We start from the raw sequence: 27,144 nt of genomic DNA, 5'->3' as shown, positions 1-27,144 counted from the left end.
ATACTTCTGAATCCTCCAAAATGTCTCTGATCAAAATAGGGATGTCAGTAATAATAATAATAATAATAATAATAATAATAATAATACCGTGCCTATTTGACTGGGTTGTCCTAGCCACTCTGGGCAGCTTGCAACATACATAAAAACATAACAAAAAGTTAAACATTAAAAAAAAACCATTTCCTGCCTTCAGATGTCTTTATTATTATTAATATTATATTGATTTTTTTAAAAAAAATCATTTTTATTAAGTTTTCTACTTTAACAATCCAATCAAATCACATTAAATATTCCAAATTATACATATACATAACAAATAGTCCGAATATTCAAGAATGGCAGATGAAGGTGATCGACTACATGGAATTGGCAGAAATGACTGGCAGAATCCGAGACCAGGGAGAAGAGATGGTGAAAGAAGACTGGAAGAAATTTAAAGACTATTTACAGAAATATTGTAAAATTAATGAATGCTAGAAGGATGTTGGATAGAAACTAAGGGGGTTCCAGCTGTAATGCTTTAGGAGATACGAAAGAAAAGGTTTACAAATGGGTAAAAGCTTAATGGTAAGGATTTGCTGAACTAACAAATTGAAGTGGAATACAAAGAAGGGAGGTATGAGGAGGTCTGGGGAAATAAGTGTAAGGAAGATATGTTATGGAAAATTATTTGTTTTTTAACTGTTTTTATGTTGTATTTTGTATTTTGTTTCTTTTTATTTTTCATTTTCATTGTTATATTTTAAAAAACTTTAATAAATATCTTTAAAGAAGAAGAAGAAGAGTTTGGATTTGATACCCCGCCTTTCACTCCCCTTCAGGAGTCTCAAAGCGGCTAACATTCTCCTTTCCCTTCCTCCCCCACAACAAACACTCTGTGAGGTGAGTGAGGCAGAGAGACTTCAGAGAAGTGTGACTGGCCCAAGGTCACCCAGCAGCTGCATGTGGAGGAGCGGAGACGCGAACCCGGTTCCCCAGATTGTGAGACTACCGCTCTTAACCACTACACTACACTGGCTCTTTAAAAAAAAATAGTCTGAATATTCGGCCAAATTATAAATTTTTAATAGGAGTTCTCATGCTTCAAATTCAGAGGGTTCTGATCATCTCATACTTCTACTGCTTTTCATAGTCATTTTATTATATTGAATTTATATACCGCCTTATACCTGGAGGATTCAGGGCGGTTCACAGAAATGATACAATATATAAAATAAAAATAAGTAAGCCAATAACACCCCCCCCAAAAAAACGCCACATTTTAAATGTTAGTCAGGTCAACCAAAGTCCTAGTTAAAAAGGAACATTTTTGCCTGGCGCCTAAAGCTGTATAATGAAGGCGCCAGGCAAACTTCCTTGGAGAGAGCATTCCACAGACAGGGAGCCACTGCAGAGAAGGCCCCGTTCTCATGTTGTCACCCTCTGGACCTCTCAAGGAGGAGGCACGCGAAGGAGGGCCTCTGAAGATGATCTCAGGGTCCACGTAGATTAACATGGAAAGATGCGGTCCTTCTAAAGGTTCTATAGTTACTTCTCTCCTGGGCTCAGGGGTCCCATAACTCCATACCCTCCAAAATTTCTCCGATGAAAACAGGGACGTCCTAAGAGAAAGCAGAACATTCGAGGATCAAATCAGAAACCGGAGCAGCTCCTGTAAATCTGAGACCGTCCCTGGAAAATAGGGACACTTGGAGGGTCTGTACCTCCCATGTCAGGACACGGGTGGCGCTGTGGATTAAACCACATAGCCTAGGACTTGCTGATCAGAAGGTCGGCAGTTCGAATCCCCACGACAGGGTGAGTTCCCGTTGCTTGGTCCCTGCTCCTGCCAACCTAGCAGTTCGAAAGCACGTCAAAGTGCAAGTAGATAAATAGGTACCGCTCCGGCGGGAACGTAAACGGCGTTTCCATGCGCTGCTCTGGTTCGCCAGAAGCGGCTTAGTCATGCTGGCCACATGACCTGGAAGCTGTACACCAGCTCCCTCAGCCAATAATGCGAGATGAGCGTCGCAACCCCAGAGTCGGCCACGACTGGACCTAATGGTCAGGGGTCCCTTTACCTTTACCTCCCATGTCAGAGGTAATGTGCCTCTGAGTACCAGCTGCTGTGGAATGCAAGTAGAGGAGCGCCGTTGTGCAGTTGTCTTATTGGTGGGCGTCCTGTGATCAGCTGGTTGGCCATCACGAGAACAGAATGCTGGACTAGATGGGGTTGAGGTCTGATGCAGCAGTGTTCCTCTTGTAACATTTAAGGAGTCCCACATTCAGGTCAATGGTTGAAATTGATGAGTGGATCCGAAACAAGGACAAAAAAATCCTTTTCCTTTTGTTGGTCCCTGTGGCAAGCTATTTTGGAACTCCTGCTGTAAATCCAACCACAAAAGGTGAAGCAATATTCAGCACAGGACTCATTTTTAATAATCTGCAGTGATGGCAGGCAATCTTTTCATACAGTCCTTTGTTGATACATTCCTTTCCTTCAATTTCCACCTCATTCTTCTTCCCCAGATAGATCAGGGTGGCAAAAGCCATAGTGCTAATGCAATACAAAAGATTTTTTTTTAAAAAAAAAGCTAATAAACATTAAGGAGCTTCTAAAAACATGTAAAGCAGTAACATAACAGTTTCACCGTTAGCACAAACGTTTACAGATACTGTCTTGTCATCTGAACAGACTTCGTGAGGGAAGAAATGATGATCATTTCGGGGCAAAGCTTTTACCTATTCTGAATCCCACGGTTGATATCAGAACGGAATCCCTATCATTTTGAGCTTATTGCTCAAACAACAACAAAAGGAGGCAAAGAAGCAGGCCTTAGTCCCAGCTATTTATTCAGGCCTCTGAGGGAGCTTATAATTTTTTAGAATCAGTTCCCTTATCATTAGTGAATTAAATGGCTCTCTAAATATTTTAGAATATATCAAATGTCACAAAAGCACAGAATATGAATAATTCATGGCAGAAAATTACCTTTGCGCCGTTTGATACATCGAGGGTGAAAATATCCAAACCGAGCCTGAAAAATCATCAGGCGCAGAAGTCTAGTAATCTGTGACAAAACAGCCAGCGTATTTATTCTAGAACCGTGCAAGTGCACACTCTCATGTGTGCAAAAAGAAAAAAGCAGTGGAATATTGTGATGTTGGCGGGTTCTTTTGCCGACTATTATGCTGGAAGGGCAAAGCGTTTCTGGCTCCAAACGAAAGAACCCCCTTTATGTTTATGCATCGTGGAGACTTTTTTTCTGACAGAAAAACGAGGGGAAAGTTAGTTCTATCCACCCACTCAAGGCTAATAAAATGCTGCCCTCTCTCCTCTAATTTGTGTATAGAGTTACGAGCTGTTCTTTTCAATTTTGTGTCAATTGCTTTATTTCTCGTGAATTGTAGAAAGACATCTGTCACGAACTGGCAGGATAACGGGGAGAAGAAAAAGGAGGAAGAGGATCCCAGTCAGGGGTGTCACCGGGACTGGGACACACTGGGGCAAGCAGGGGATGGGGAAGTAGAAGTTGGTGTAGGACGTACTCACAGATTGATGGAGGATGATAGGGGATGGGAGTTCAGTACACAGGACCCAGAGCAGCAGGAGCCAGAGGGTCCCCTGTCTCCAGGGGCCAGTGTGGTGTAGTGGTTAAGAGCGATAGACTCGTAATCTGGTGAACCGGGTTCGCGTCTCCGCTCCTCCACGTGCAGCTGCTGGGTGACCTTGGGCCAGTCACACTTCTCTGAAATCTCTCAGCCCCACTCACCCCACAGAGTGTTTGTTGTGGGGGAGGAAGGGAAAAGGAGAATGTTAGCCGCTTTGAGACTCCTTCAGGTAATGATAAAGCGGGATATCAAATCCAAACTCCTCTTCTTCCATGAACATGGTGGGCTCTGAGGTGTAGGGAGAAGCAGGCAGGGTGCTCTAGGAGGCTGAGGCAGGCAAGGGCCCACAGCCCAGCCCCCTAGCTGGCCAGGTGGGGCTCTAGCTCTGGGAGGTGGCTTGGAACAGGTGAGGGTCACCTGCCTCATCAGGCCCAGATGCTGCAATCAGCATGCAAAGCGCAACAGGGAAGCAGAGCTGAGGGACTGTGTCTGCTCAAATGCCCATGTTGATGGGCCTCAGCTTGGGGGCTCCAGGATCTCTGTGGGACTGGACTTTAGATATGTACCTCAAACCTGGACTGGGGATCCAACTTAGCGACTTTCCGCCAGGTAGGCCAGGGGTTCAGGACAACATCATTGTCCTGAGCATTTATTTATTATTTTATTAATTCATCACATTTATACCCCAAGGAGATCAAGATGGTGCGCATGCATCTCTTCATTTTTTAAAAAAATGTATTTTTATTAAAGATTTTGTTGTTTTACAAAAATGGGCAATGTCTCTCTCTCACGTTTTTTTCCTCATGCAACATTTTTACAAATCAATTTCATTTGTTGAGACATTAGGAAGAAAAGGGGGAAAGAGGTGGAGGGGGAAAGACGGGTGGGGTTGGGGTCGGGTGGCGATGTTTCTATTTTACTTACTATATGTAGGGTTTGGTGTCAGTGTTGCTTGTGCAGGTTCTCTGCTGTTCACTTGTGTTCCTTTGGTGGTGAGAGAGGTTGGGGTTGGCCTAGGGTGTGGCTGTTCATTTGGGGTTGGCTGTGGTGGTCTTTGTTTTCATGTGTGCGTGGGGTGGGTGGGTGTTTTGGATCAGGTTAGCCATATTGATTTGTATGCTGTTGGTGGATTTTTGTCATTGTCTTGTTGGGCTGTGTATGTGATAAAGAAGAGCCATACCGGGGTGAAGGTGTCTTCTTCTATTTGTCCCCGCGTCAGTTTCAGTTTATTGGTTAATTTTTCTAGTAAGGCTGTTTCCCATACTATTTGGTACCATTGGACCATGCTTACTCCTGACAGGTATCTCCAGTGTCTGGTTATGGTGTTTCTAGCTGCTGAAAGTAGGTGGGTTATGAGTTCTTTGTGGTGTAAATGGGCATTATTGTGTTAGTAGGGCCAATTCTGGGGTGTTTTCTAATACTTGCTTAGTTATTTTACATATTTCTCGTATGGCTGTTGTCCAGAATAGTTGGATTTGGGGGCACTCCCACCACATGTGGAGGTATGTGCCTGTGGAGGTGCACCCTCTCCAGCATTTTGGTGAGGTTCCTGGGCATATTAGCGCTAGTTTTATTGGTGTTAGGTACCACCTGAGCTTCTCTTCATTTTATCCTTGGCAATAACCCTGTGAGGTAGGTTAGGTTGAGATTCCTGCATTGCAGGGGGTTGGATATATGACCATTGGGTGTTCCTTCCATTTCTATGATTCTATGAGAGTGAGAGGCTCGCCGAAGGTCACCCAGTGAGCTTCACAACTGAGCTGGGAAGTGGACCCTGGTCTCTCACGTCCTAGTCCAGCACCCTAACCTCCTCCTCCTCTTTGGCAATCACTCATAGCCGAGTAAGATTGTCTTCCATGAACACGGTTTTAAAAGTGAGTTCGTAAGTGGCTGTGGAGGCCAATTCCGGATCCACACGTCCTTCCACAGTGGGGACATAGGTTTCTGGGAGGGAGATGATCACGGTGAGGGTTTGCCAAGCGTGCCTTCCTCTTAGCACATTTCTCCCTTTTGCCCTGAGTTCAAACGCCTTCAAAGTCTATGACACCTTTGGTAAAGGCTGTTCTCCAACTGGAGCGCTCGCAAGCCAGTGTTTCCCAGTTGTCGGTGTTTATACTACATTTTTTTAGAATTGCCTTGAGAGTCTTTGAACCTCTTTTGTTGACCACCAGCATTACACTTACCATTTGAAAGTTCGGAATAGAGTAGTTGCTTTGGAAGACGATAATCAGGCATCCGCACCATACGACCAGTCCAGTGAAGCTGATGTTGAAGAATCATTGCTTCGACACAGGTGATCTTTACTTCTTCCAGTACACTGGAATTAGTTCGCCTGTCTTCCCAGGTGATGTGTAGCCCTGGCTGTCATATTTACGATGTATCAGTGCTGTTGTTCAGGGGTTGCCCCAGGAAAGAGAGAGAGCTTGAAACAGGTAGGGTACCAGATTCACAAATATTTTACTTTAACATTCGAAGGCTTCCCTGCACCCATTCTTTCTGCTGATAAGACTCTTGCTGCAGAATCATTCCTCCTTTTTTCTTCCTGCTTCTCCACCATGGCCATAGCTCCTGGTGCTGTGTCAGATTTTGCTACCAAACATCCTCAGAGTTTCATGGGTGGTTAGTCAGTGAGGCAGCCAAGGAAATGGAGGTATTTGTGCAAGCAGAAGTGTATTGTGTATCCCTTTGAATCATGGCCTATTTTATGAAGAAAAGATTACACAGAAACTTGTAAGATTCAGAGAATTCTGAGGGACAGTCATGGATTGGTTCACATATTTATTTATTTTTTGAACGGTGCAGATTTAGTAGGTTCTTGCATGCTGAGCTGAATCCCTACATCTCTACTGTACTCATCTTAACCTTTCTTGGCTATCATTCATATGTGGGCAAAGCAGTAGTACAATCATACCTCATGTTATGTCCGCTTCATTTTACGTCCCGCGGGTTTCACAGCTTGCTCATGTGCAGAAGTGTAAAATGACTTCACACACACGCGCAGAAGCAGCGAATCGCAACCCGAGCATGCGCCGCTGCGCCGCTGCGGGTTGCACTCTTTTCATGTTGCGAACGGGCCTCCGGAACAGATCCCGTTCGCAACCAGAGGTACCACTGTATTTTTTTCTCTGCTCCAGCCACCGCAAATGGCTGCCCCAGGATAGGCAATCTCCTAGGACAGCCTTGAGCTAAACCCAGTTTTGATGTGCGTGTCTGTATGTCTCTTCCCCAGCCAATGAACCACCCACAACAGTCCCGACTTAATTTAATTTTCCAATTCATTGCTGATGTAGGTAATTATTGGATGCTCGTCTCCTCCTGCCATTTTCTCCCAGCTGCTCCCATAGGGGAAACCTGGAAACGTTTGTCTCTCGTCTCTTTGGAATTAACCCCCCCCCACGACTCCCAAAATGGCCTGGAAGTGATAACGCATTTGTAATTTATGGATCTTAACGGGAGGTTCCTTTTGATAAGTCGCTCCATAAAGATATCCGCCAAAGTAACTTTAAAATTAATAGATTCTATCTCAGATGCCTATTATTATTGTTTGAAGCCGCTTGGAGAAGAGAAATTATGTAAATTGGTGTCACGCTAGGCTTCTGCACACACGCTGGGAATGCATAACAGCTAGATTGACGACGAAATATTTCATCTTGAGCAAGAACAATCATCTGCATTTAGGAGTCTAGTCCATATTCACTTTTTTTTTTAAATGGCCTAAGACTGATGGCTATTTTTAAGGTGGGGGGAACCTCCTCAAAAAGGAAAAAATGAATAAACCTGTCACTTAAACATTCTGAGAGGTGACCAGTTGCCCTTCAAAGCGAAAAGGTGCCTTGGAAAGCCATAATCAAATGCATTAAAGGAGCGAATAAAACAGCCAGCCCTTGCTGCTGGTCGCTTAATAGCTAAGTGGCTTTTATTCTGCAGCCCAATATGTGTAAAAGACTCGATAAATAGATCAGCCTCAGGACCAATTAGTGTCACATTAATCTGCAGCAATAATGAAGCGAAGCCGCTGTAGGTTGCGCCAGTTGAGCTGTGGCCTCCGCGACGAGGATCTTAAGTCGGAAGCCCAAGCCGCGCGCGCAGCGCACTGCAGGGGACACGCCGGGAAGGAAATATGAAGAAGGAGCTGTTTTCCGTAGCACTTAGGAAAGTCATCCTTGGGGGAAAGGAGGCAGCCGTTTAAATGCTGAAGGAGTCTGGTCCTCTGTTTGTGGGACAAAAGCGCAACATCATGTAAGCTGGCTTTAGAAAATGAGGTAGCTCCTGCTAAGTCTGCAGTGATATTATTATTATTATTATTTTCTTTCCAGTTTCCCTTCCTTTCGGATTTCCCTTCCTCACCTGTGCACACTCCCTACCCCCCAAACGCTTCGAGAGAAGGCGGCGAGAGACTGATTTTGGTTTGCCAGGGTCACTGTTCTGCTGCAGCCGGCCATCCTCCTTACATCTCACATTTCACTGGCACATGTGTTTTGTCCTTGCTGTTAAATTGCTGTCAAAGGAGGTGTAGCCAAAGAACCTTCTCGGGTATTGATTTTCACATACAGGGAACATAGTTCATAGCTATTTGATTTGCCACCTGCGGTTTGTAACCGAGTGGACTCGGGAGATTATAAACTTCATTTCAGCACCGTGCCCTAGGGCAGAGCTGAATTCTACTAGCTAAATGCCAGCGATTATTTCCCTTTTTGCACGTGCTGTTGCTGTTACTTAACTTACAGGAATTGTAGTTAAATCACCCAAACAGCCATTTCACCTAAGTGGTACCGTGTTCTTCAGCTTTACAACGTTTTGAGGCTGCAGAAAAATCTCATTTGCTTAATAGAATTGCTAGACTAATGGCTGTTAATTCATACTCCGTACAATGGGGAATGGGTTGCTCCCATTATCAACTGCAGGACTTGGGTATAATATCCAACTAGTTAAATGATTTGATTGTTCTCTTTCAATATCCTTTTCATGCTGATTCCTCAGAGTGGTGGCTAGCTGATTTCTCAGTTTTGTGGCAGAATAATTTTGATTCATGATTTAGTATAGGGTTGTGCTATGTGCTGCTGCTCTTTGACCTATTTGTGTTCCCTGCCTTTCTCTCTTACACATATATACACTAAAAAACAATGGTGCAATTTATTTGGAGCAGCCGAACTGCAATTCTGTGCATTGGATAAGCATGGGACTTGACTGGACGAAGGTGCTTGCTTCTGTGTGCATTGCTTCAGTTTCTGAAACGCATTGAACTTCACTGAAGGGCAAATATTAGAATTTAAGTAGAAATTCAAAAAAAATCTTGCAAAGAAGTGCAACAATTTAAATGGCTAGTGTGAAGTAGGAACTCCGTCAAAGAAAAGAAAGGCGGTATCTAGCCTCTGCTTGTTTGTTTTGTTATCATTCTCTGAGTTTCTCCGTGACAATCTGTTATAAACATCTGCAAAGCTTGAAAGTCTTGTTGTGGCCTCATGCACTTGACAGAGCAAGGAAAATCATGGATTTACAGAAGCCATCCCAGTTTCTGATTTGATTCCAGAATGTCCCACTTTTCCTTAGGAAGTCCCTATTTTCATTGGAGAAATTTTGGAGGTTCTGGTTATTGTGACTCCCAAACCAAGGAGATAAGTAATTCTACAACTTTTAGAAGACACCTGAAGGCAGCAATTTATAGGGATGCTTTTTAATGTTTAATTAAAGGTAAAGGTACCCCTGCCCGTACGGGCCAGTCGTGTCCGACTCTAGGGTTGTGCGCTCATCTCACTTAAAAGGCCGGGAGCCAGCGCTGTCTGAAGACACTTCCGGGTCACGTGGCCAGCGTGATGAAGCTGCTCTGGTGAGCCAGCACCAGAGCAGCACACGGAAACGCCGTTTACCTTCCCGCTAGAAAGCAGTACCTATTTATCTACTTGCACTTAGGGGTGCTTTCGAACTGCTAGGTGGGCAGGAGCTGGGACTGAAAGATGGGAGCTCACCCCACCGCGGGGATTCGAACCGCCGACCATACGATCGGCAAGTCCTAGGCACTGAGGTTTTACCCACAGCGCCACCCGCATCCCCAATGTTTAATTATGTTTATATATATATTGGAAACTGCCCAGAGTGGCTGGGCAACCCAGTCAGATGGACGGGGTATAAATAATAATAATAATGATGATGATGATGATGTTGTTGTTGAATAGGATGTCCTTATTTTCATCGGAGAAATGTTGGAGAGTAAGAATTAAGCCCAAGTTCATGTTATGGCATTTGTGCATTATGTATTCATCCTTTTTACAAAGCCTTCTTCCTCTCCCCACTTGGTTGTCTTCCTGTCCATTCCCTTCCTGCTGTGAAAATTTAGGCCATAAGTTCTCCTTAAATAAATAAAACTTTTTAAAAAATTGATTTTTAATGTCAAGTAGCGAAACGTAGCCATACATGGAAAACAGAGCTTAGTAGTTGTACCGAAAAGAAAGAAAAATAGTGGCAGGTTGTAGTTTTACACGTTCCAAGAAAGGCAATCAAATGGAAGTGTCTCTCCATAAGGTTCTGTGAGTCGATGGAGGGTGAAAAGCATGTTCGATTGTCTTAACGAAGCCAATAAAAGGATGCCATGTTGTATAGGTGTGAGTCTTCCGCCCTCACAGATCAATATTGCTTTTGTGAGATGGTTAATTTGTCCATAAGCACAATGGCCATCACTAATCTAGCTGCATTTAATAAATGGAGAATGTTCTTGATCTGAGGAGTAAAATAAGATGCTAGGGCCAGTTTGGGGTCTGCTTGTAGCAATTGTCCTATCATTTCATACACTCCAACATTTCTCTGATGAAAATAGGGACGTCCCGTTCCATAATTATAATTTTCCTATTTATACACATCTCACTGGGTTGCCCCAGCCACTCTGGGCAGCTTCCAACATATATAAAAACAAAACATTAAACATTTAAAAAACACAAAACCTTCCCTATACTGTACAGTACTGTTCAGACGGCTCAGGGGTTGGATAATTCCATGCCCTCCAACATTTCAGCAGTGAAAAGAGGGACATCCTAAGGAAGAGTGGGACATTCTGGGATCAAATAGCAAACTGGGATGACTTCTCCAAATCGCGGGCGGCCCTGGAAAATAGAGACACTTGGAGGATCTATCATTTGATTGTTTGAAAAACGTGTTCCCCAAAGGGGAAATTTGGGGCAGAAACCACCACATGTACCCTAAAGAGCCAGGTAAATTGCATACCACCCAATCCCGGATTCACAGAAGCTGGCCCAGCTTCTGTTTGAAATCCTGGGTGTCCCGCCTCTGCCTCCATCCGCCTCCTCGGCCTTCGCTGCAGCCTTCACTGCTGCTGTACATTGGAAGCGGGCACACCGATTGAAAGCACACTTCCAGAAGCAGGCACACCAATTCTGGCAGCTGTGCCAGCCAAGGAGGCCTGGGAACGCTGGCTGAGAAGGGCTGCTTGTGCTGTTGTGCCGAGGAGAGCTGCCTGATCTCTTCTTCTTCCTTCTCCTCCTCCTCTAGCAGCTGCCTTAAAGTGGCACATCACCCCACAAATCACTGGTCCATTCCCCTTGATCCTTCTTCTGCCCGCCTGTCTCCTCTGCCCAATCCTCAAGCTCCTCCCCATCCTTGATGCTTGTTTACACTCTTAGCCTATGATTACCAGATTTTTTTCAATGAATCCAGGGACATTTTTAATTATTTTTTTTTAAGCTGAGTTGCAACAGGGAGTCAGTAGTGGGGATGGTGAGGCAAAAGACCCCGGGCCCAAGCACACATGCATATTGTACAAAGGTGCAAAGCCCTTCTTTCGCACCCTGTGAAACATAAATGCACAGCATTATTATTATTATTAATAATAATTATTATTTATTATTTATACCCCCCTGGTTTCCCCAGCCACTCTGGGCGGCTTCCAACAAAGTATTAAAATACAGTAGTCTGTTCAACATTAAAAGCTTCCCTAAACAGGGCAGCCTTTAGATGTCTTCTAAAAGTCTGGCAGTTGTTCTTCTCTTTGACATCTGGTGGGAGGGCGTTCCACAGGGCAGGTGCCACTACCGAGAAGGCCCTCTGCCTGGTTCCCTGCAACCTCACTTCTTTCAGTAAGGGAACTGCCAGAAGGCCCTCGGAGCTGGACCTCAGTGTCCGGGCTGAATGATGGGGGTGGAGATGCTCCTTCAGATATACTGTTGAACATTTAATGCAACAGTTGGAGTGGGCTTTCTCAGAAGAAAGGCTAAGACAGGGTTACCAGACATCCCCAGTTCCCGGGGACAGTCCCCAGATTTGCAAATCTGTCCCCGGGAAACATGGCAGCAGCAGCCTCAGCAGCCCGGAGCCAGCCTGTTAGCGCAGTTGGCTCTGGCTGGCTTCAGGAGCCGCTTGCTGCTCGCTGCTCACTGCTTGCTGCCATGGCGCCTGCCATTTTTCCTGCACCACGGCAGTGAGCAGCTCCTGAAGGCAGCCAGGGCCAACTGCGCTACCAGGATGGCCCCTCCTGGGCAACGACCGCCTGCCCATGACTCCCGAGCCTTCCCTGATCTGTCAAAACAAAGGGGGAAGGAGATCGAGGAAGGCTTGGTGGTTACGGGCGGCCGTTGCGCCGTTGCCCAGTTTTGTTTTAATGGCCTCAGTCCAGTATACCTGAAGGAGCGTCTCCACCCTCATCGTTCTGCCCGGACACTGAGGTCCAGCACCAAGGGCCTTCTGGCGGTTCCCTCGCTGCGAGAAGCCAAGCTGGGAGCCGCCTAGAGTGACTGGGGAAACCAAGCCAGGTGGGTGGGGTATAAATAATAAATTGTTTGTTTGTTTGTTTGTTTTGTACATTTTCCTTCTACATGGATTTCCAGACTGCCTCTGCCTATAGGCTCATGGAAGGTGACAGCGGTCCTGTTTGCAGGCATGAACATGGACGCACTGCAATCTCGCCAAACACTCCTCTCTCTCTTTAGCAATTTTATTCTATTTGAGGCATTGAAAGGCCGCAGCCGATTATCCCACAAATGCAGCTTCAGCCTTCTCTCTTCCATGTGGTGGTGAAAGCCGATGTGCCAGAGCTAATTGCGCATGCAGACGCTCTCAGCACCATGTGGAGATGTGCATATGGAACAATAAAACAATATTTTCTGCTTTGCTGCACAAGTGTATCTGCTGCAAGGGCTAGGGTTGCCTCCACCACCCATTGCAGAGTCCCAGAAACGCGTAGCGTTTTACATCACGACTCCTCGATAAAATACGGCTCTGGAGCCGAGCCTAGAACTAATTTCGGGGCCGATCTGTCCAGAAGGCTTATGTTACTGAGGACTGGATAATGATTCTCCACTGAAAGGCAGCTACTGTTGCTGAAAACTGTAAAGATATTTACAGTTTCAGAGGGCTTGTGCTGGAAATAACACCATCGGTCAGGAAGAGCTAGCGTGGCTCTATTATCCTTGCTCACTAGTCTGACACATCCTGTCCTCTTATGTGTTGAATGAGCAGTGGGGACTGGTGAGAGAAGAGGGCCTTTGAATTCCATGGAAACTGTTTATGCAATGCTGATGCAATCTTGCTGTTGATTGTTTTACTGGCTAATTTGTTTACATTTGGCATTGCTAATTCCGACGCACGTTTTGCTTTGCGGCCATTGCCTTACATTTTGGTGGAAGTTCTTATTGGCAAATTGTTCAGGGTTGACTTATGCCAACCTTTACTAACCTGATGTCCCTTGTTATAAGGAAAAACTGCTCCCTTTCCTTTATGGGGTATTCGGCCCTTATATAGTCCTTAAGTGGGTTCCCTATCGATAGGAGAAAATAACAGAGGCCACCAGAGTATATTGAGAAGCAAAGCAGCTAGTAAGTGTTATGTACTGAAGTTCTCACCCTGGGCCAGCAGGGGGATACTGTAGATAGTTCAGGTCCACATATGCAAATAAGGGATTGAAAGTGACGTTCAGTGATTGGATAGTTACAGAAAATGGTTACTGTTGCATTCTAGTATTGCTCTATATAAGCAGGCTGGCTGAACCCTTCAGTTCATTTCTGTTCTGGCCTGTGAATAAACAAGAGCTGTTTGAAGAATCGCTGTGTCGTCTGATATGTTCACCCACAACTTAACAGTAAGCCTGGTCTTTATTCAAAGAACTGTTGCAACAGGGTCCCCACTCACCACACGCAGGAGGGAGAACAATCCTGAACAATGGTGCTACAGTGGTACCTTGGTTCTCAAATATAATCCGTTCCGGAAGTCCGTTCCAAAACCAAAGTGTTCCAAAACCAAGGTGCGGTTTCCCGTAGAAAGTAACTCAAAATGGATTAATCTGTTCCAGACTTTTAAAAAGCAACCCTTAAAACAGCAATTTAACATGGATTTTACTATCTAACGAGCCCATTGATCCATAAAATGAAAGCAATAAACAATGTATTGCAGTCACACACAATCAATCAATAAGTAGCTGAACTGGGTTCCACACAGTCACAAAAAAGGAGCCGCAAAAACAAAAATGCAAAATAAATAGCAAAAACAGACAGACCTCAGCGTAACTCTCCAAACGGTAGCGTGGCACTCAAAACAGAAGCGTAACCTCAAAACAGCATATTCGACTTCCAAAAAAAGTTCGCAAACCGGACTACTTACTTCTGGGTTTGCAGTGTTTGGGTTCAAAGTCGTTTGAGTACCAAGGCATCTGAGAACCAAGGTACCACTGTAATTTTGATTCTGATAATTGTGTCTGAATCTTACCAGTTAACATTCTTCATAAGTATAATGATGTAGAGGCTTGCAGTACTTTATTTGTTTTCTGGCTGCACTATTCATTTTATAAACGATCCTCTATTGTCAAGTTAATGTTTACGATTATTAAGAGTGAGAGATTGACTCGAAGTTCTTCCTCCCTTTGCCTACGGCGCGACTTCGGCACCGAGGGTGCATCTATGCAATAATGAATGATACCTGCGCCCTCATCTTTCTTAGACAGGGAACCGGCTATCTATATAACTGAAGTTAAAATGTGTTCTGGCTTGTATTTTCAACTTTTGCAAAACTGTCGCGCCAGGCCTGGGTTAATTTGTATTGGCAGATAAAAGGTTTTTAGAGCACAAAGACAGATGTTGCAAATCTGGGGTTGTTTTCTTCTAAGCATCTTTTTTTAAAATGGAAGAGCAAAAATCCTTTGTGTTCATCTTGTATCAGGAAGCTATTGAAATATACTCGGAGTTGAGAGTGGATTTCATGCTTTTTGTTCAGCTCATAGTGGTGAGGAGGAATGGAAGTTCCCCCAGAATGTCTGCCTTATATACATTATTTACACAATGGGCCCCACGTGATTGGCTAATTCTGGGATTCTCCTGTAGGCCAATCAGGTTGCGGATTCACTTCCACCTGGAGCTGGATTGGGTGGCTCCTTTGGACCAATCAGAATGCTGCATTCTGGATCCTATTGTTCTAGGCCCAATCAGACTGCTGCATTTTGGATCCTATTCAACCCAGCACATAACAGCTATAGATTTTGGAGCTTTAAAAAAGTAAACTGGGTGGGGAAGAACCAGCTTGCTTGTATCAGCAGGCCTAAAGCCTGTGGAAGTCAGCTGAAGGGCTATTTCCATACTTAGAGAAGCATTGCCATCCTGCAACCAAATTGTGGTCTTATGCTGTTCTGAAGCGCATTTTATTATGAGGGGTGTATGTTTTTTTTTATACCCACAGCATGCGTCCATATGCAGAATAGACACTTAAGGAGGAGCTACTTCCAGTGCTGGTTATAAAAATAATGAGAAGCTGGATTTTATTTGTGTAAATATTTGGTTCCTTTCAAGCTGATAATAATAATAATAATAATAATAATAATAATAATAATAATAATAATAATAATAATAATAATAATAATAATAAAATAAATAGCAATTTATTATTTATATCTCGCCCATCTGGCTGGGTTTCCCCAACCACTCTGGGCGGCTTCCAGCAAAACACTAAAATAATAACCTATTAAGCATTAAAAGCTTCACTAAACAGGGCTGCCTTCAGATGTCTTCTAAAGGTTGGGTATTTGTTGTTCTCTTTGACATTTGGTGGGAGGGTGTTCCACAGGGCGCCACTACCGAGAAGGCCCTCTGCCTGGTTTCCTGTAACTTGGCTACTTGCAGGGAGGGAACCGCCAGAAGGGGAGTTAATGTTCAACTCTGACGGTTTTGAGGTGCTGATATTTGCAGACCCTCCAAGTGTCCCTATTTTCCAGAGATGTCCCTGATTTAGAGAAGCCTTCCCGGTTTCTGATTTGATCCCAGACTGTCCAACTTTCCCTTAGGATGTCCCTGTTTTCTTTGGAGAAATGTTGGAGGGTAGGGAATTAAGCAACCCCTGAGCCGTCTGAAGGCAATCCTGTATAGGGAAGTTTCTAAAAAAAGTTTTATCTATGTTAGAAGCTGCCCAAAGTGGCTGGGGCAACCCGGTAAGATATGTGGGGTATAAATAGGAATTTTTTCTTATAACGCATCCATATATCCAAGAAGAGAGTTGCATGCAATAAAATGCAGTATGACAAAATTGGTGGAGGATTTTGATGGCGCAGGAGACCTTCAGTGGTCAAGCTGCAGGAACACAGGGTTGTGGAACATAGCTGTCAAGCGTCCCTTATTTGGCGGGAAACTCCTTTATCCCAGCGCTGTGTCCTGCTGCTGTCCCTTATTGATGATGTCCCTTAAATTTCCCGGGTTTCAAAGGAAGCAGCTCCTCTCCTTCCCTCCCTCCCTGCCGGCCAGGGAGGAGGGAGGCTCCAATTGTGTTGCTTGGCTGCGTTGCTCACCCAATAAGGAGTCTAAGAACGACGGGGGGGGTGGAGCTTGCATGCCTTGTGCCGATCAAATCGGTCGTGTTGCCTGGGGACTTGCCTTTGCTCAGCGCTTCCCAGCGGAGAGGTGACGGTGATTTTCCTTTTTTAAAAAATAAATAAATATGATATTTATTAGAAGTTTAATAGTTACAGAAAAAAGAAAAAAGAAACAATAAAAAGTTAAACAAAGCAAAACAATACCTTACAATACATCAAAATAAAAAGAAAAACAAAAAACAATACAGCAAAACAACAAGAAAAACAAAAACATTTAAAAACACATCCAATATTTCCGTATCTTTACCTTTCATTTACTTGTTTCATCGACCTCCTCACACCTCCCTTTTTTGTATTCTAGTTCAATTAGCTATTTCAGCAAATCCTTTCCATCTTTCTCAATTTTTTTTCTATAATTTATCTTAACACAATCTAACCTTAAATTTTCCACTTTGGCCCATTAACAATCTGTTTTTACTTAATTCTTTATAACATTTCTGCTAAAGCCATATAACTTCATTCCAGTATCCTTCTAACATTCATTAATTTTGCAATATTTCTGTAAATATACTTTGAATTTTTTCCAATCTTCTTCCACCGACTCTTCTCCCTGGTCTCGGATTCTGCCAGTCATTTTCGCCAATTCCATGTAGTCCATCAGCTTCATCTGCCATTCTTCCCGGGTGGGTAGATCTTGTGTCTTCCAATGCTTTGCAATAAGTATTCTTGCTGCTGTTGTAGCATACATAAGGAAAGTTCTATCCTTCTTTGGCACCAGTTGGCCGACCATGCCCAAGAGAAAGGCCTCTGGTTTCTTCAGAAAGCTATATTTAAATACCTTTTTCATTTCATTATAAATCATCTCCCAGAAATTCTTAATCCTTGGGCATGTCCACCAAAGGTGAAAGAATGTACCTTCAGTCTCATTACATTTCCAACATTCATTATCGGGCAAATGGTAGATTTTTGCAAGCTTGACTGGTGTTATGTACCACCTGTAAATCATTTTCATTAGATTCTCTTTTAAGGCATTACATGCCGTAAACTTCATACCTGTGGTCCATAACTGTTCCCAGTCAGCCATCATAATGTTATGTCCAACATCTTGTGCCCATTTAATCATAGCAGATTTCACCGTTTCATCCTGAGTATTCCATTTCAACAGCAAGTTATACATTCTTGACAGGTTCTTAACTTTGGGGTCTAACAATTCTGTTTCCAATTTTGATTTTTCCACCTGGAAGCCTAGTTTTTTGTCCAAATTATATGCCTCCATTATTTGATAATGGTGACGGTGGTTTTCCTTGCTGCATCCCCTTTGCCGGGTTGCTGCGCTGTGGGAACCACCGCTTGAGGCTTCGTTTGGCTGCTGGCTGGGCTTTCTGTCTTTGGCTCAGAGGGGCTCAGAAGTTGAACATACCTGTGCTCTGAAAATCCCTTATTTTGGCTGATGATCCCTTATTTTCGAGGCTGCTGGTCCTTTATTTTCAAATCTGTAAGTTGACAGCTATGTTGTGGAAGAGAGTATGTTCTTCCAAGTCAAGAGCTTAACATCTGTGTTGAGAAACGAATGGGCTGAATAGTGATATGTTGCTTGCAATAGAATCCCAAATTAGAAGTTACAATGGCTTCTAAATGTCAGTGGCTGCAGGGACTGGAGCTGAAGCCTAGATGTCGCCACAATTTAGCTTCCAGACTTGGCAACCCCCCCCCCCCTTAATTACCATAGTTTTCCTCATGACAGCCTCTGAGGCAAGGAGAGTTGCTTATGTGAAGCTAACCCGGTAATATTTTGCTTTAACCATTTCCTTTCCGCAGGAAGCCACTCTATGGATTGTTTCAGTATAATCAGAATATGATTGGGCTGGAATCGCTACCCGATCCCTCAGATACCTGGGAAATTATTGAGACCATTGGAAAGGGAACGTATGGGAAAGTCTATAAAGTTACTCATAAGAAGGATGGCAGTTTGGCAGCAGTGAAGATTCTGGATCCTATCAGTGTAAGTAAAGAGGAAAGTTAACAATTTGATTTCCCTTTCCCCCTCCAAACAGATCCAAGGCCCCCTGCACAAACAGATGTGATACCCATACTCAGTAATTAAAGAAAATGCAAGTATTTGGGGGGTAATTGTTCAGGTGTACAAAAATCACATTATGACAGAAAGTAAGGGAGGTAGTACGGGGACGCGGGTGGCACTGTGGGTTAAACCACAGAGCCTAGGACTTGCTGATCAGAAGGTCGACGGTTCAAATCCCTGCGATGGAGTGAGCTCCCGTTGCTCGGTCCCTGCTCCTGCCAACCTAGCAGTTCGAAAGCACGTCAAAGTGCAAGTAGATAAATAGGTACCACTCCGGCGGGAAGGTAAATGGCGTTTCCGTGTGCTGCTCTGGTTCGCCAGAAGCAGCTTAGTCATGCTGGCCACAAGACCTGGAAGCTGTACGCCGGCTGCCTCGGCCAATAAAGCGAGATGAGCGCCGCAACCCCAGAGTCAGCCACGACTGGACCCAATGGTCAGGGGTCCCTTTACCCTTTTTAAGGGAGGTAGCTGTTCCAACATTGCATTTAACCCCAACTGATCTCAGGTGCTTTTGTTTGTGTGCAAAGGTTGGACTTCTGTCCATGCTGGGATCTCACACTTTGTTTGGTTCTGAAAACTAAACTGGATTCACAAATCGCATGTGCCTCTGCAATTGCAAGGCTTAAGAAGTCAACTCTGAAGATAGGTGGACTTCTCAGGTTTCAACATATTGCAGCAAAAGACCCATAATCTTTCTCAATACGCCACAAGTGTCTAGGTTTGGTACCGTTTGTGTGTGGGACATGCATAGGTAATGTTACTTTTTTTAAAAAAGGAGATGCACAGGTAATTTATTTATTTTTTAATGAAAAATAGTTATCTGAGAAAATTAGAGTCAAGTGAAATGATTTGTAAATGAAACCTAAATGGTTTGAGGAAAAGTAGAGTTTATGGGAATAAGGTGAAGAAAAAAAAAAAGAGGTATAAGACTCCTGGACGGTTAAGTCCAGTTAAATTTGACTATGGGGTGCGGCACTCATCTTCGCTTTCAGGCCGAGGGAGCTGGCGTTTGTCCACAGACAGCTTTCCAGGTCATGTGGCCAGCATCACTAAACCGATTCTGGCGCAATGGAACACGATAACGGAAGCCAGAGCGCACAGAAATGCTGTTTACCTTCCCGCCACAGTGGTACCTATTTATCTACTTGCACTGGTGTGCTTTTGAACTGCTGGGTTGGCAGGAGCCAGGACAGAGAAATGGGAGCTCACCCCGTCGTGAGGATTCAAACCACCGACCTTCTGATTGGCAAGCCCAGGAGGCTCAGTGGTTTAGTCCACAGCACCACCCGCGTGGCAGAGTTTATGGGAATAAGAGCCCAATCTGAAACATCAGAAGAAAGTTTCATTGCATTCCATGAAATTTACTACCTAACAGGTCTTCTTAAGTATGTAGGCAGGCAGAGCAGTTGTATTTTACCTTAACAGGTGAGTGAGGAGATTTGCTGGCAATGCAACCATTATACCCTACTATGAGCAGGCCAAGAGGTAGGGGTGTCTTTTCCTTTTACCTTCCCATTGACTGCAGCAGGAGGTTATTAACCACGGGTTCCTTCCTGGTGTGTGTTGGCATCTCTGTGTCTGCGCCCATTGCCCCCGACACACAGCCTCCCCCTTACTCTGCTAGCACAATATCCCTGGAAGATGAGCCATCACTGGAACAAGCTTCCCATTGGAGGGCTAGGGGATTTCCATTGGCCTAAGAATTGCCCCAGTGACATACTCCCCATATCTACTAGTAGAGCTTCCCAAGGCCCCTCAGCAGACCTCTCCTGGTATGTCCCACGGAGGACCTTACGGTCTTAAAAACATCTTGGAGATCCCGGGCCACAGGGAGGTTAGGCTGGCCTTGACCAGAGCCAGGGCTTTTTTGGCTGTGGCCCCGACTTGGTGGAACGCTCTGCCACAAGAGACTAGGGCCCTGCGGGACTTGACATCTTTCCGCAGGGCCTGCAAGACGGAGCTGTTCTGCCAGGCCTTTGGCCAAGGCACAGTCTGACCCCCTCTCTCCTTCTGTAATCTTCATAGAACTCTAGCCCAATGGTTGCCATTAATTTGATTCTGAACTGATTTTAGAATGTATTTCAGTTAATTGATTGTGATTTTATGTAAACTGTGCTATTTTTACTGTTGTTAGCCACTCTGAGCCCAGCCTTGGCTGGGGAGGGCGGGATATAAATAAAATATTATTATTATTATTATTATTATTATTATTATTATTACCCCTTTAATATTTCTAATGCTGCCCGGAAGCCATGTTTATGTGACTGCTATTCAGTCTCTAGATGTGTTATGTCATGTAACCCATCCCCAAAAAAGCTGTTATATTTGTAAAGTGCCTGTCTCTGTGTGCCTCCAATTTAGGATGTGGATGAAGAAATTGAAGCAGAATACAACATCTTGCAATTCCTTCCAAATCACCCCAATGTTGTTAAATTCTATGGAATGTTTTACAAAGCGGATCAATATGTGGGCGGACAGCTGTGGCTTGTTCTTGAGGTAAGATATTTTGTGAGACTAAATCTTAATTAAAAGAGATTTTTTACGAGCTAACTGCTTCTTCCAAAAATGTAGAAGCAGAAATACTGGCCGACCGTTATTCTCTGAAGAATTCTATCTCTTTCTGCTCGTGGTTATTAATCGGAGGGTTCCTTTGGGAAGGAAATACAGTGCCAGATGTCCCCTCTACTTAGTGTTTACACTGTACATTTACAAATGCATATTTGCTTCTGCATATGCCTGAACTGAAGTGGGCCACTTCAGAGAGAATCTGGCTTCATCCAAATTTAGGTGGGTGGCAAGTTGATCTGATCCATACTCATTTGGGCTGTTCCCAAAGACTTGGGACTGATTTGGAGGCGCGAGGGAATCAGTCAGCATATTTGTGAAAATATATGCTTCTCTCTCAACCTCTCCAAATGAAGAAAACCCCTGTGAGGGAGAAGTGAGAGAGGAAGGGGTACAGTTTTGTGTCGGGCAAATATAGCTTTTAACCACAGCGAATCATTCTGCAAAGGCTCTCTGATCCCAGTACTTTGGGGGGGGGGCACTGAAGGAATATATTCAAGCAAAGCAACCTCTATTGTGTACTCCATTTTCACACATGTCAAGGAAGTTTCTTTTACTTAGATGGCAGCAATAATGTCCTCTGGCTGCGTGTCCCTGGAGTGCAGATCCAGTAGGGTCCCCCCCCAAAAAAACCCCCACCCCAACACCTACTGTTTTACTAGCTTTGAACACAACGAAGGACTCCCTTATGCCTTTCATACTGGTTGTAACGCTGATCTGAAATGGTCGAGAGGCACGTTCTCCACTGAAAATTCAAAACAAAACTTCATTGTGCAATTTCTAATGCCCAGGTTTTGGAAGCTACTATTTGTCTCATGTGTGGGCTATGAAGTTATTGGGTGAGAATTTGAAGGAGGACACAGTTTGAAGGACACCAGTGAACCACGGCAACTGCCTTTCCTAAACTCTAAGCTCATTCCATTCTAAGCTTATTAGCTTTCCTAAGCTCATTCCATTCTTTCAATTGATCCGACCGGCAGTTAAATCATACAGCATCATGTTTCTTGGGATGTCATCCTCTCAAGACATACTGGGTGTTGGTTCCTGATCAGGTTGTAGCCTTATAGGGAAGAAGCATGCAAAAGGTTTGGGTGGCGAGAGTCATTGAAAGGAGTACCACCCGTGGGAGTACCACCCATGGGTGCCATCTACAGTGTTCTCCAGACCCCTCTCATTTTGCTTTGCAATAAGAGTCATCCAAAGCTAGACTGCAGACTCGGGGTAGCTGAAAAATCCATTTTGGGGTGGAGGCAGCTTCCAAGAGGGAAGCTCTCAGTGTGCCAAACCATAATCAGTGAAGATGATTTCCTAGTTTCCTTTATAGGGCCCAGACAGCATTGGAAAAATAGGGCTGAGATGAAAGGGTTTGGTTGCTGCTTTCTCCTAGCTGAAATGGCCACTCCAAGCTCCAATTTGACCTGAGTATGATTTTGTTCACGAGACAGGTAGTAGCTTTGAAGAGTGATTTAGATCACGAGTGGACAGGTTCGGACTCTCCAAGTGTCTCTCTTTTCCAGGGACGTCCCTGATTTAGAGAAGCCACCCCGATTTCTGATTTGATCCCGGAATGTCCCACTTTTCCTGTTTTCATCGGAGAAATGTTGGCGGGTATGCAGTCTTCAGGCCTGTCGGATCTACTTTGTGGGTTGTTGTTGTTTTACTGGAACCCACAAATCTTCTGAACAGAGCCACGTGGCAAAAGAATTTATGAACAGGGGGCTTTGGATCATGTTTGGGGATTAGGGATTTGATTTCTTTTCAGTACCAGAATTGAACTGAGCTCAGAAAATTTTCATGCAGATGCCCACTCTTGCATAAGTGTCCTTCATTTCTGCAGCCCAATTCGAGTGGGGAAAGTTGATTTGCTGTTATTGTTAAACAACTGGGATTCAGGAACCATTTCCTATCTATTGCAAATCAACCAGAGATCTGCCAGGAGATCCCTGAGCTACCACTTGCCCACCCCCGATTTCAATCAGGAAAGCAGAAAGGGTCAAAACATCCCTTCCTCCAGGGACTGATTTCCTGACTGTATTGCTGCTTTGCTTATTCTTCTTTTCTAATATTTTATTAAGGATTTTCTTGTTTTACAGAAGTGTAATCCCTCGTATTTTTTTCCCATGTAACATTTTTACAAATCCATTTCATTTGTTGAGGCATTAGGGGGAGAAGGGAAAAAAAAGAAAGGAAAAAGAAAGGGGGAGTGGGGGGAGGGAAGATGGGTGAGGGTGGGGTCGGGTGGCGATGTTTCTATTATGCTTAATGTATGTAGAGTTTGGTGTCAGCGTTACTTGTGTTCCTTTGGTGGTGAGAGAGGTTGGGGTTGGCCTAGGGTGTGATTGGCTGTGGTGGTCTTTGTTTTCATGTGCGCTTGGGGTGGGTGGGTGTTTTGGATCAGGTTAGCCATATTGATTTGTATGCTGTTGGTGGATTATTGTCATTGTCTTGTTGGGCTGTGTATGTGATAAAGGGGAGCCATACCGGGCTGAAGGCGTCTTCTTCTGTTTGTTCCCGTGTCAGTTTCAGTTTATTAGTTAATTTTTCTAGTAGGGCTGTTTCCCATACTATTTGGTACCATTGGTCATTGATAAAATTCCAAACCCTGCAGGAGCCCGTTGAAGCATCTACTGAATCACATCCACTTTGCCCTTCAGAATAATTCACTCGTGGTTTCACCCCCCTCTGGATTGCAGTCATCAAACTGCAGGCGGGGAGAAAGTTAGCAAAATGTTAGCATTATTGACCCAACTGAAATACCCTGCACTTCAGGATTTGCATACCAATTTTGTCTCTGTTGTGCTGCAATTGCTATTTATAACACTTGAATTCAATGAAAGGAATGCCATACAAAAGGGCTCAAATGCTTTTGTTGCTGTTTCTTTGATGAAATCATATATTCTTTGTGTTGTGGCTAACTTCTGGGGGTGAAAATGTAATTAAAAGTTCTTATTTCCCCTCGGGGCATCTTCGTTCTGCCAGGCTTATACTCTGTGAGCAATACCTTTCTCACTCAGAGCTCCTTTGAACACTTGGACCTGTCATGACTAAAGTGTTATTATTACCTCAACGTGAGGGGAGGAAAAAGGAACTCCTGCAGCCCTGTTCACTTATTTACAAAAGCGACCACCACACACAAACACACACACACACACACACACCAACCCCTCGCCTCCCGCTGGTCTCATGCACCAACTTTCTCAACCTCCCTCAACATGGCTACATCCAGATATTTCGGATTTCAGGTCTCATGATCCCAAGTCACTGCAAACCCTCCAAGTGTCCCTATTTTCCAGGGATGTCCCTGATTTAGAGAAGCTGTCCCGGTTTCTGATTTGATCCCAGAATGCCCTGCTTTTCCTTAGGATGTCCCAATATTCATTGGAGAAATGTTGTGGGATGTGGAGTTATCCGACCCTCAAGCTGTCTGAAGGCAATCCTGCATAGGCAGGTTTGTTTAATGTTTAATGTTTTGTTGTGTTCTTATAGATGTTGGAAGCTGCCCAGAGTGGCTGGGGCAACCCAGTAAGATGTGTGGGGTATAAATAGGAAAACCATCATTCTAGAATGGGACCTCCTTGTTTTCAATGGAGAAATGTCGGAGGGTATGTCATTGGCCATGCTGGTTGGTGCTGATGGGTCTCCAGCTGTTATTGGACTACATCTCCCATCATTCCCAGATACCAGTGTGATGGCTTGTGAATGCTCTTCGCAAGAAGCACCTCCGCTCACTCAGAGATACATATATACAGTCTTTATTTTACAGCGCATTACAATCATGCATCTGAATCCTCCGGTTCAGATTCTGGGAGTGGCTTACGCCGGCTTCTTCTCCAACAGAAAAAGCGGGGAAGTTTCACGTGATGCCTCTCCCCCCCTCCCCCTCTTTAACTCTCTCCTTTCCCTGGCAGACGGAACAGGCATTGTTTCACTGTGCCAGAACTTCCTGTGCGGTGCTGAGGCTCTGGTTCAACACCTGAGAGCCGTGCGGCCTCCTGGCTTTCCCCTCTTTCCTCAGTCGCCACTTCCTGCCCACCTCCCTCTGCCTGTTCCTGCTCCTCCTCTGCATTCTCTGGCAGTACCATGACAACCAGGACCAGTGTTCAGCAGTGGTGTAGCATGGGTTGTCAGCACCCGGGGCAAGGCAAGTAATTTGTGCCCCCTAACCCGTGGATTTGCGCACCCTAACCCTAACCCCCAGATGTTGCGCCCGGTGCGGCCGGCCCCCCTGCACCCCCACGCTATGCCACTGGTGTTCAGGGATGGTGGGAACTGTAGTTCAAAAACAGCTGCTGTCCCAAGTTTGGGAAACCTTGATCTAGAGGGCCTTAGGTTGAGGAAGGCCACTTTGTACTGTGAGGCTACAAGCCTTTTTCTAACCCCAGTATGAGGCACCAAAACAGAAGCAAAGAAACATCCACAACTGTACCTCTCTGTACTATATGTTCCTAGGCCACTCAGGTTGAGAGCCAGTGTGGTGTAGTGGTTAAGAGCGGTAGTCTCGTAATCTGGTGAACTGGGTTTGCTTCCCCGCTCCTCCACATGCAGCTGCTGGGTGACCTTGGGCCAGTCACACTTCTATGAAGTCTCTCTAGCCTTAGGAAGTCACATTGTAGAGCCAGTGTGGTGTAGTGGTTAAGAGCAGTGGACTCGTAATCTGGTGAACCGGGTTCGCTTCCCCGCTCCTCCACATGTAGCTGCTGGGTGACTTTCGGCTAGTCACCTTCTCTGAAGTCTCTCAGCCTCACTCACCTCACAGAGTGTTTGTTGTGGGGGAGGAAGGGAAAGGAGAATGTTAGCCGCTTTGAGACTCCTTCGGGTTGTGATAAAGCGGGATATCAAATCCAAACACCTTTTCTTCTTCTTGAGCTCACACCTCATCTTAATAGGGTTGTTATGGATCTAAACAGCAAACATACGGTGGTCAGATGTGCTTTGAGGAGATATACTGGTCCATCTAGAACTATAGCTGAGATTTTCTACTGGTGAATGCAATAGAAAAAAAGACACAGGGTGATAGCAAAATAGCTACTGGAGAGACATGAGTGATGAACTAATGATGTGGGCAAAAATCCATTTAGAAAGGTTTTAATTTTACTTTTTCTCTCGCCGTTTTAGTATGTGGAAAACTATAGATGGGGGAAATGTTTGCAAGAAGCTGTGCTTTTCTGGATTCTGAATGTTTCATCTTGGTTGTTGGCAGAATGCGCCATCAAGCCCGAGTATAGAGATATGTCTGCCATCTATTTTATATTGCCTGCCAGCAGGAGTATTGATGGAGTGAAGGTTTGAAATGACTGTAATTTGTTGCCTCCCAGTTATCAAGTCCATCAATCTTGTCCCTTAAACGCACACACACACACACACACACACACACACACACACACACACACACACCCCGCTCCTGGATTTTCCTTCACACAAAAGGCACTTTTAGAAAAGATATGTTAGTATAAAAGTATACCACTTCTGATACACACACACAATATTTTAAAACAGAGATGAATCCCATTAAAAACAACAACACTCAATTCAGTTTAGCTGGTGATACGCAGGTGGCGCTGTGGGTTAAACCACAGAGCCTAGGACTTGCCAATCAGAAGTTCGGCGGTTCGAATCCCCACGACAGGGTGAGCTCCCATTGCTCAGTCCCTGCTCCTGCCAACCTAGCAGTTCAAAAGCACGTCAAAGTGCAAGTAGATAAATAGGTACAACTCTGGCGGGAAGGTAAACGGCATTTCTGTGCGCTGCTCTGGTTCGCCAGAAGCGGCTTAGTCATGCAGGCCACATGACCCAGAAGCTGTACGCCGGCTCCCTCAGCCAATAAAGCGAGATGAGCGCCACAACCCCAGAGTTGGTCACGACTGGAACTAATTGTCAGGGGTCCCTTCCTTTTAACTTTGGGCAAGGACCAGAGCTCAGTGATAGAGAACGTGATGTGTTGTGTGGAGGAGGTCTCACATTCTGTCCCCCACCTCTCCAAGTGTCACAGAAGCATGCCGGTCAGTAATCACAGAGTTCAAAGTTGGAGTTAACTCCTTATTAGCAAAAAAAACCCCACACCCATGATCTCCACAGACTTGGTTCAACGTCAGGCCTAATGAGCAGCTCGTTTTTGGTG

At 44.7% G+C, this 27,144-nt stretch overlaps 1 protein-coding gene and 1 long non-coding RNA gene across 3 annotated transcripts in view; one reads left to right on the top strand and one right to left on the bottom strand.

Annotated features, from left to right (window-relative positions):
* Positions 1-27,144, top strand: part of MYO3B (myosin IIIB) — a 297,619-nt gene that overhangs the window by 17,693 nt on the left and 252,782 nt on the right. Inside the window, exons 1-3 of one of the 2 annotated variants that reach the window (XM_081181947.1) lie at positions 7,783-7,830; positions 18,200-18,383; positions 20,823-20,957. In XM_081181947.1, coding sequence (XP_081038073.1) covers positions 7,829-7,830; positions 18,200-18,383; positions 20,823-20,957 — 321 coding nt within the window. In that variant the 5' untranslated portion in view covers positions 7,783-7,828. Of the gene's footprint in view, positions 1-7,782; positions 7,831-18,199; positions 18,384-20,822; positions 20,958-27,144 lie in introns of those variants that run through there. The other variant, XM_081181948.1, reaches the window with a different exon arrangement.
* The window catches only part of LOC308582320, a 211,644-nt gene that overhangs the window by 183,133 nt on the left and 1,367 nt on the right, over positions 1-27,144 (bottom strand). The gene's annotated exons all lie outside the window — the stretch shown is intronic.

The sequence above is a fragment of the Podarcis bocagei genome (assembly GCF_964188305.1).
Source record: "Podarcis bocagei genome assembly, chromosome: 1".
Classification (NCBI taxonomy): Eukaryota; Metazoa; Chordata; class Lepidosauria; order Squamata; family Lacertidae; genus Podarcis; species Podarcis bocagei.
The sequence above is the reverse complement of the archived record's forward strand: the minus strand, read 5'-3'. Positions and strand labels throughout refer to the sequence as shown.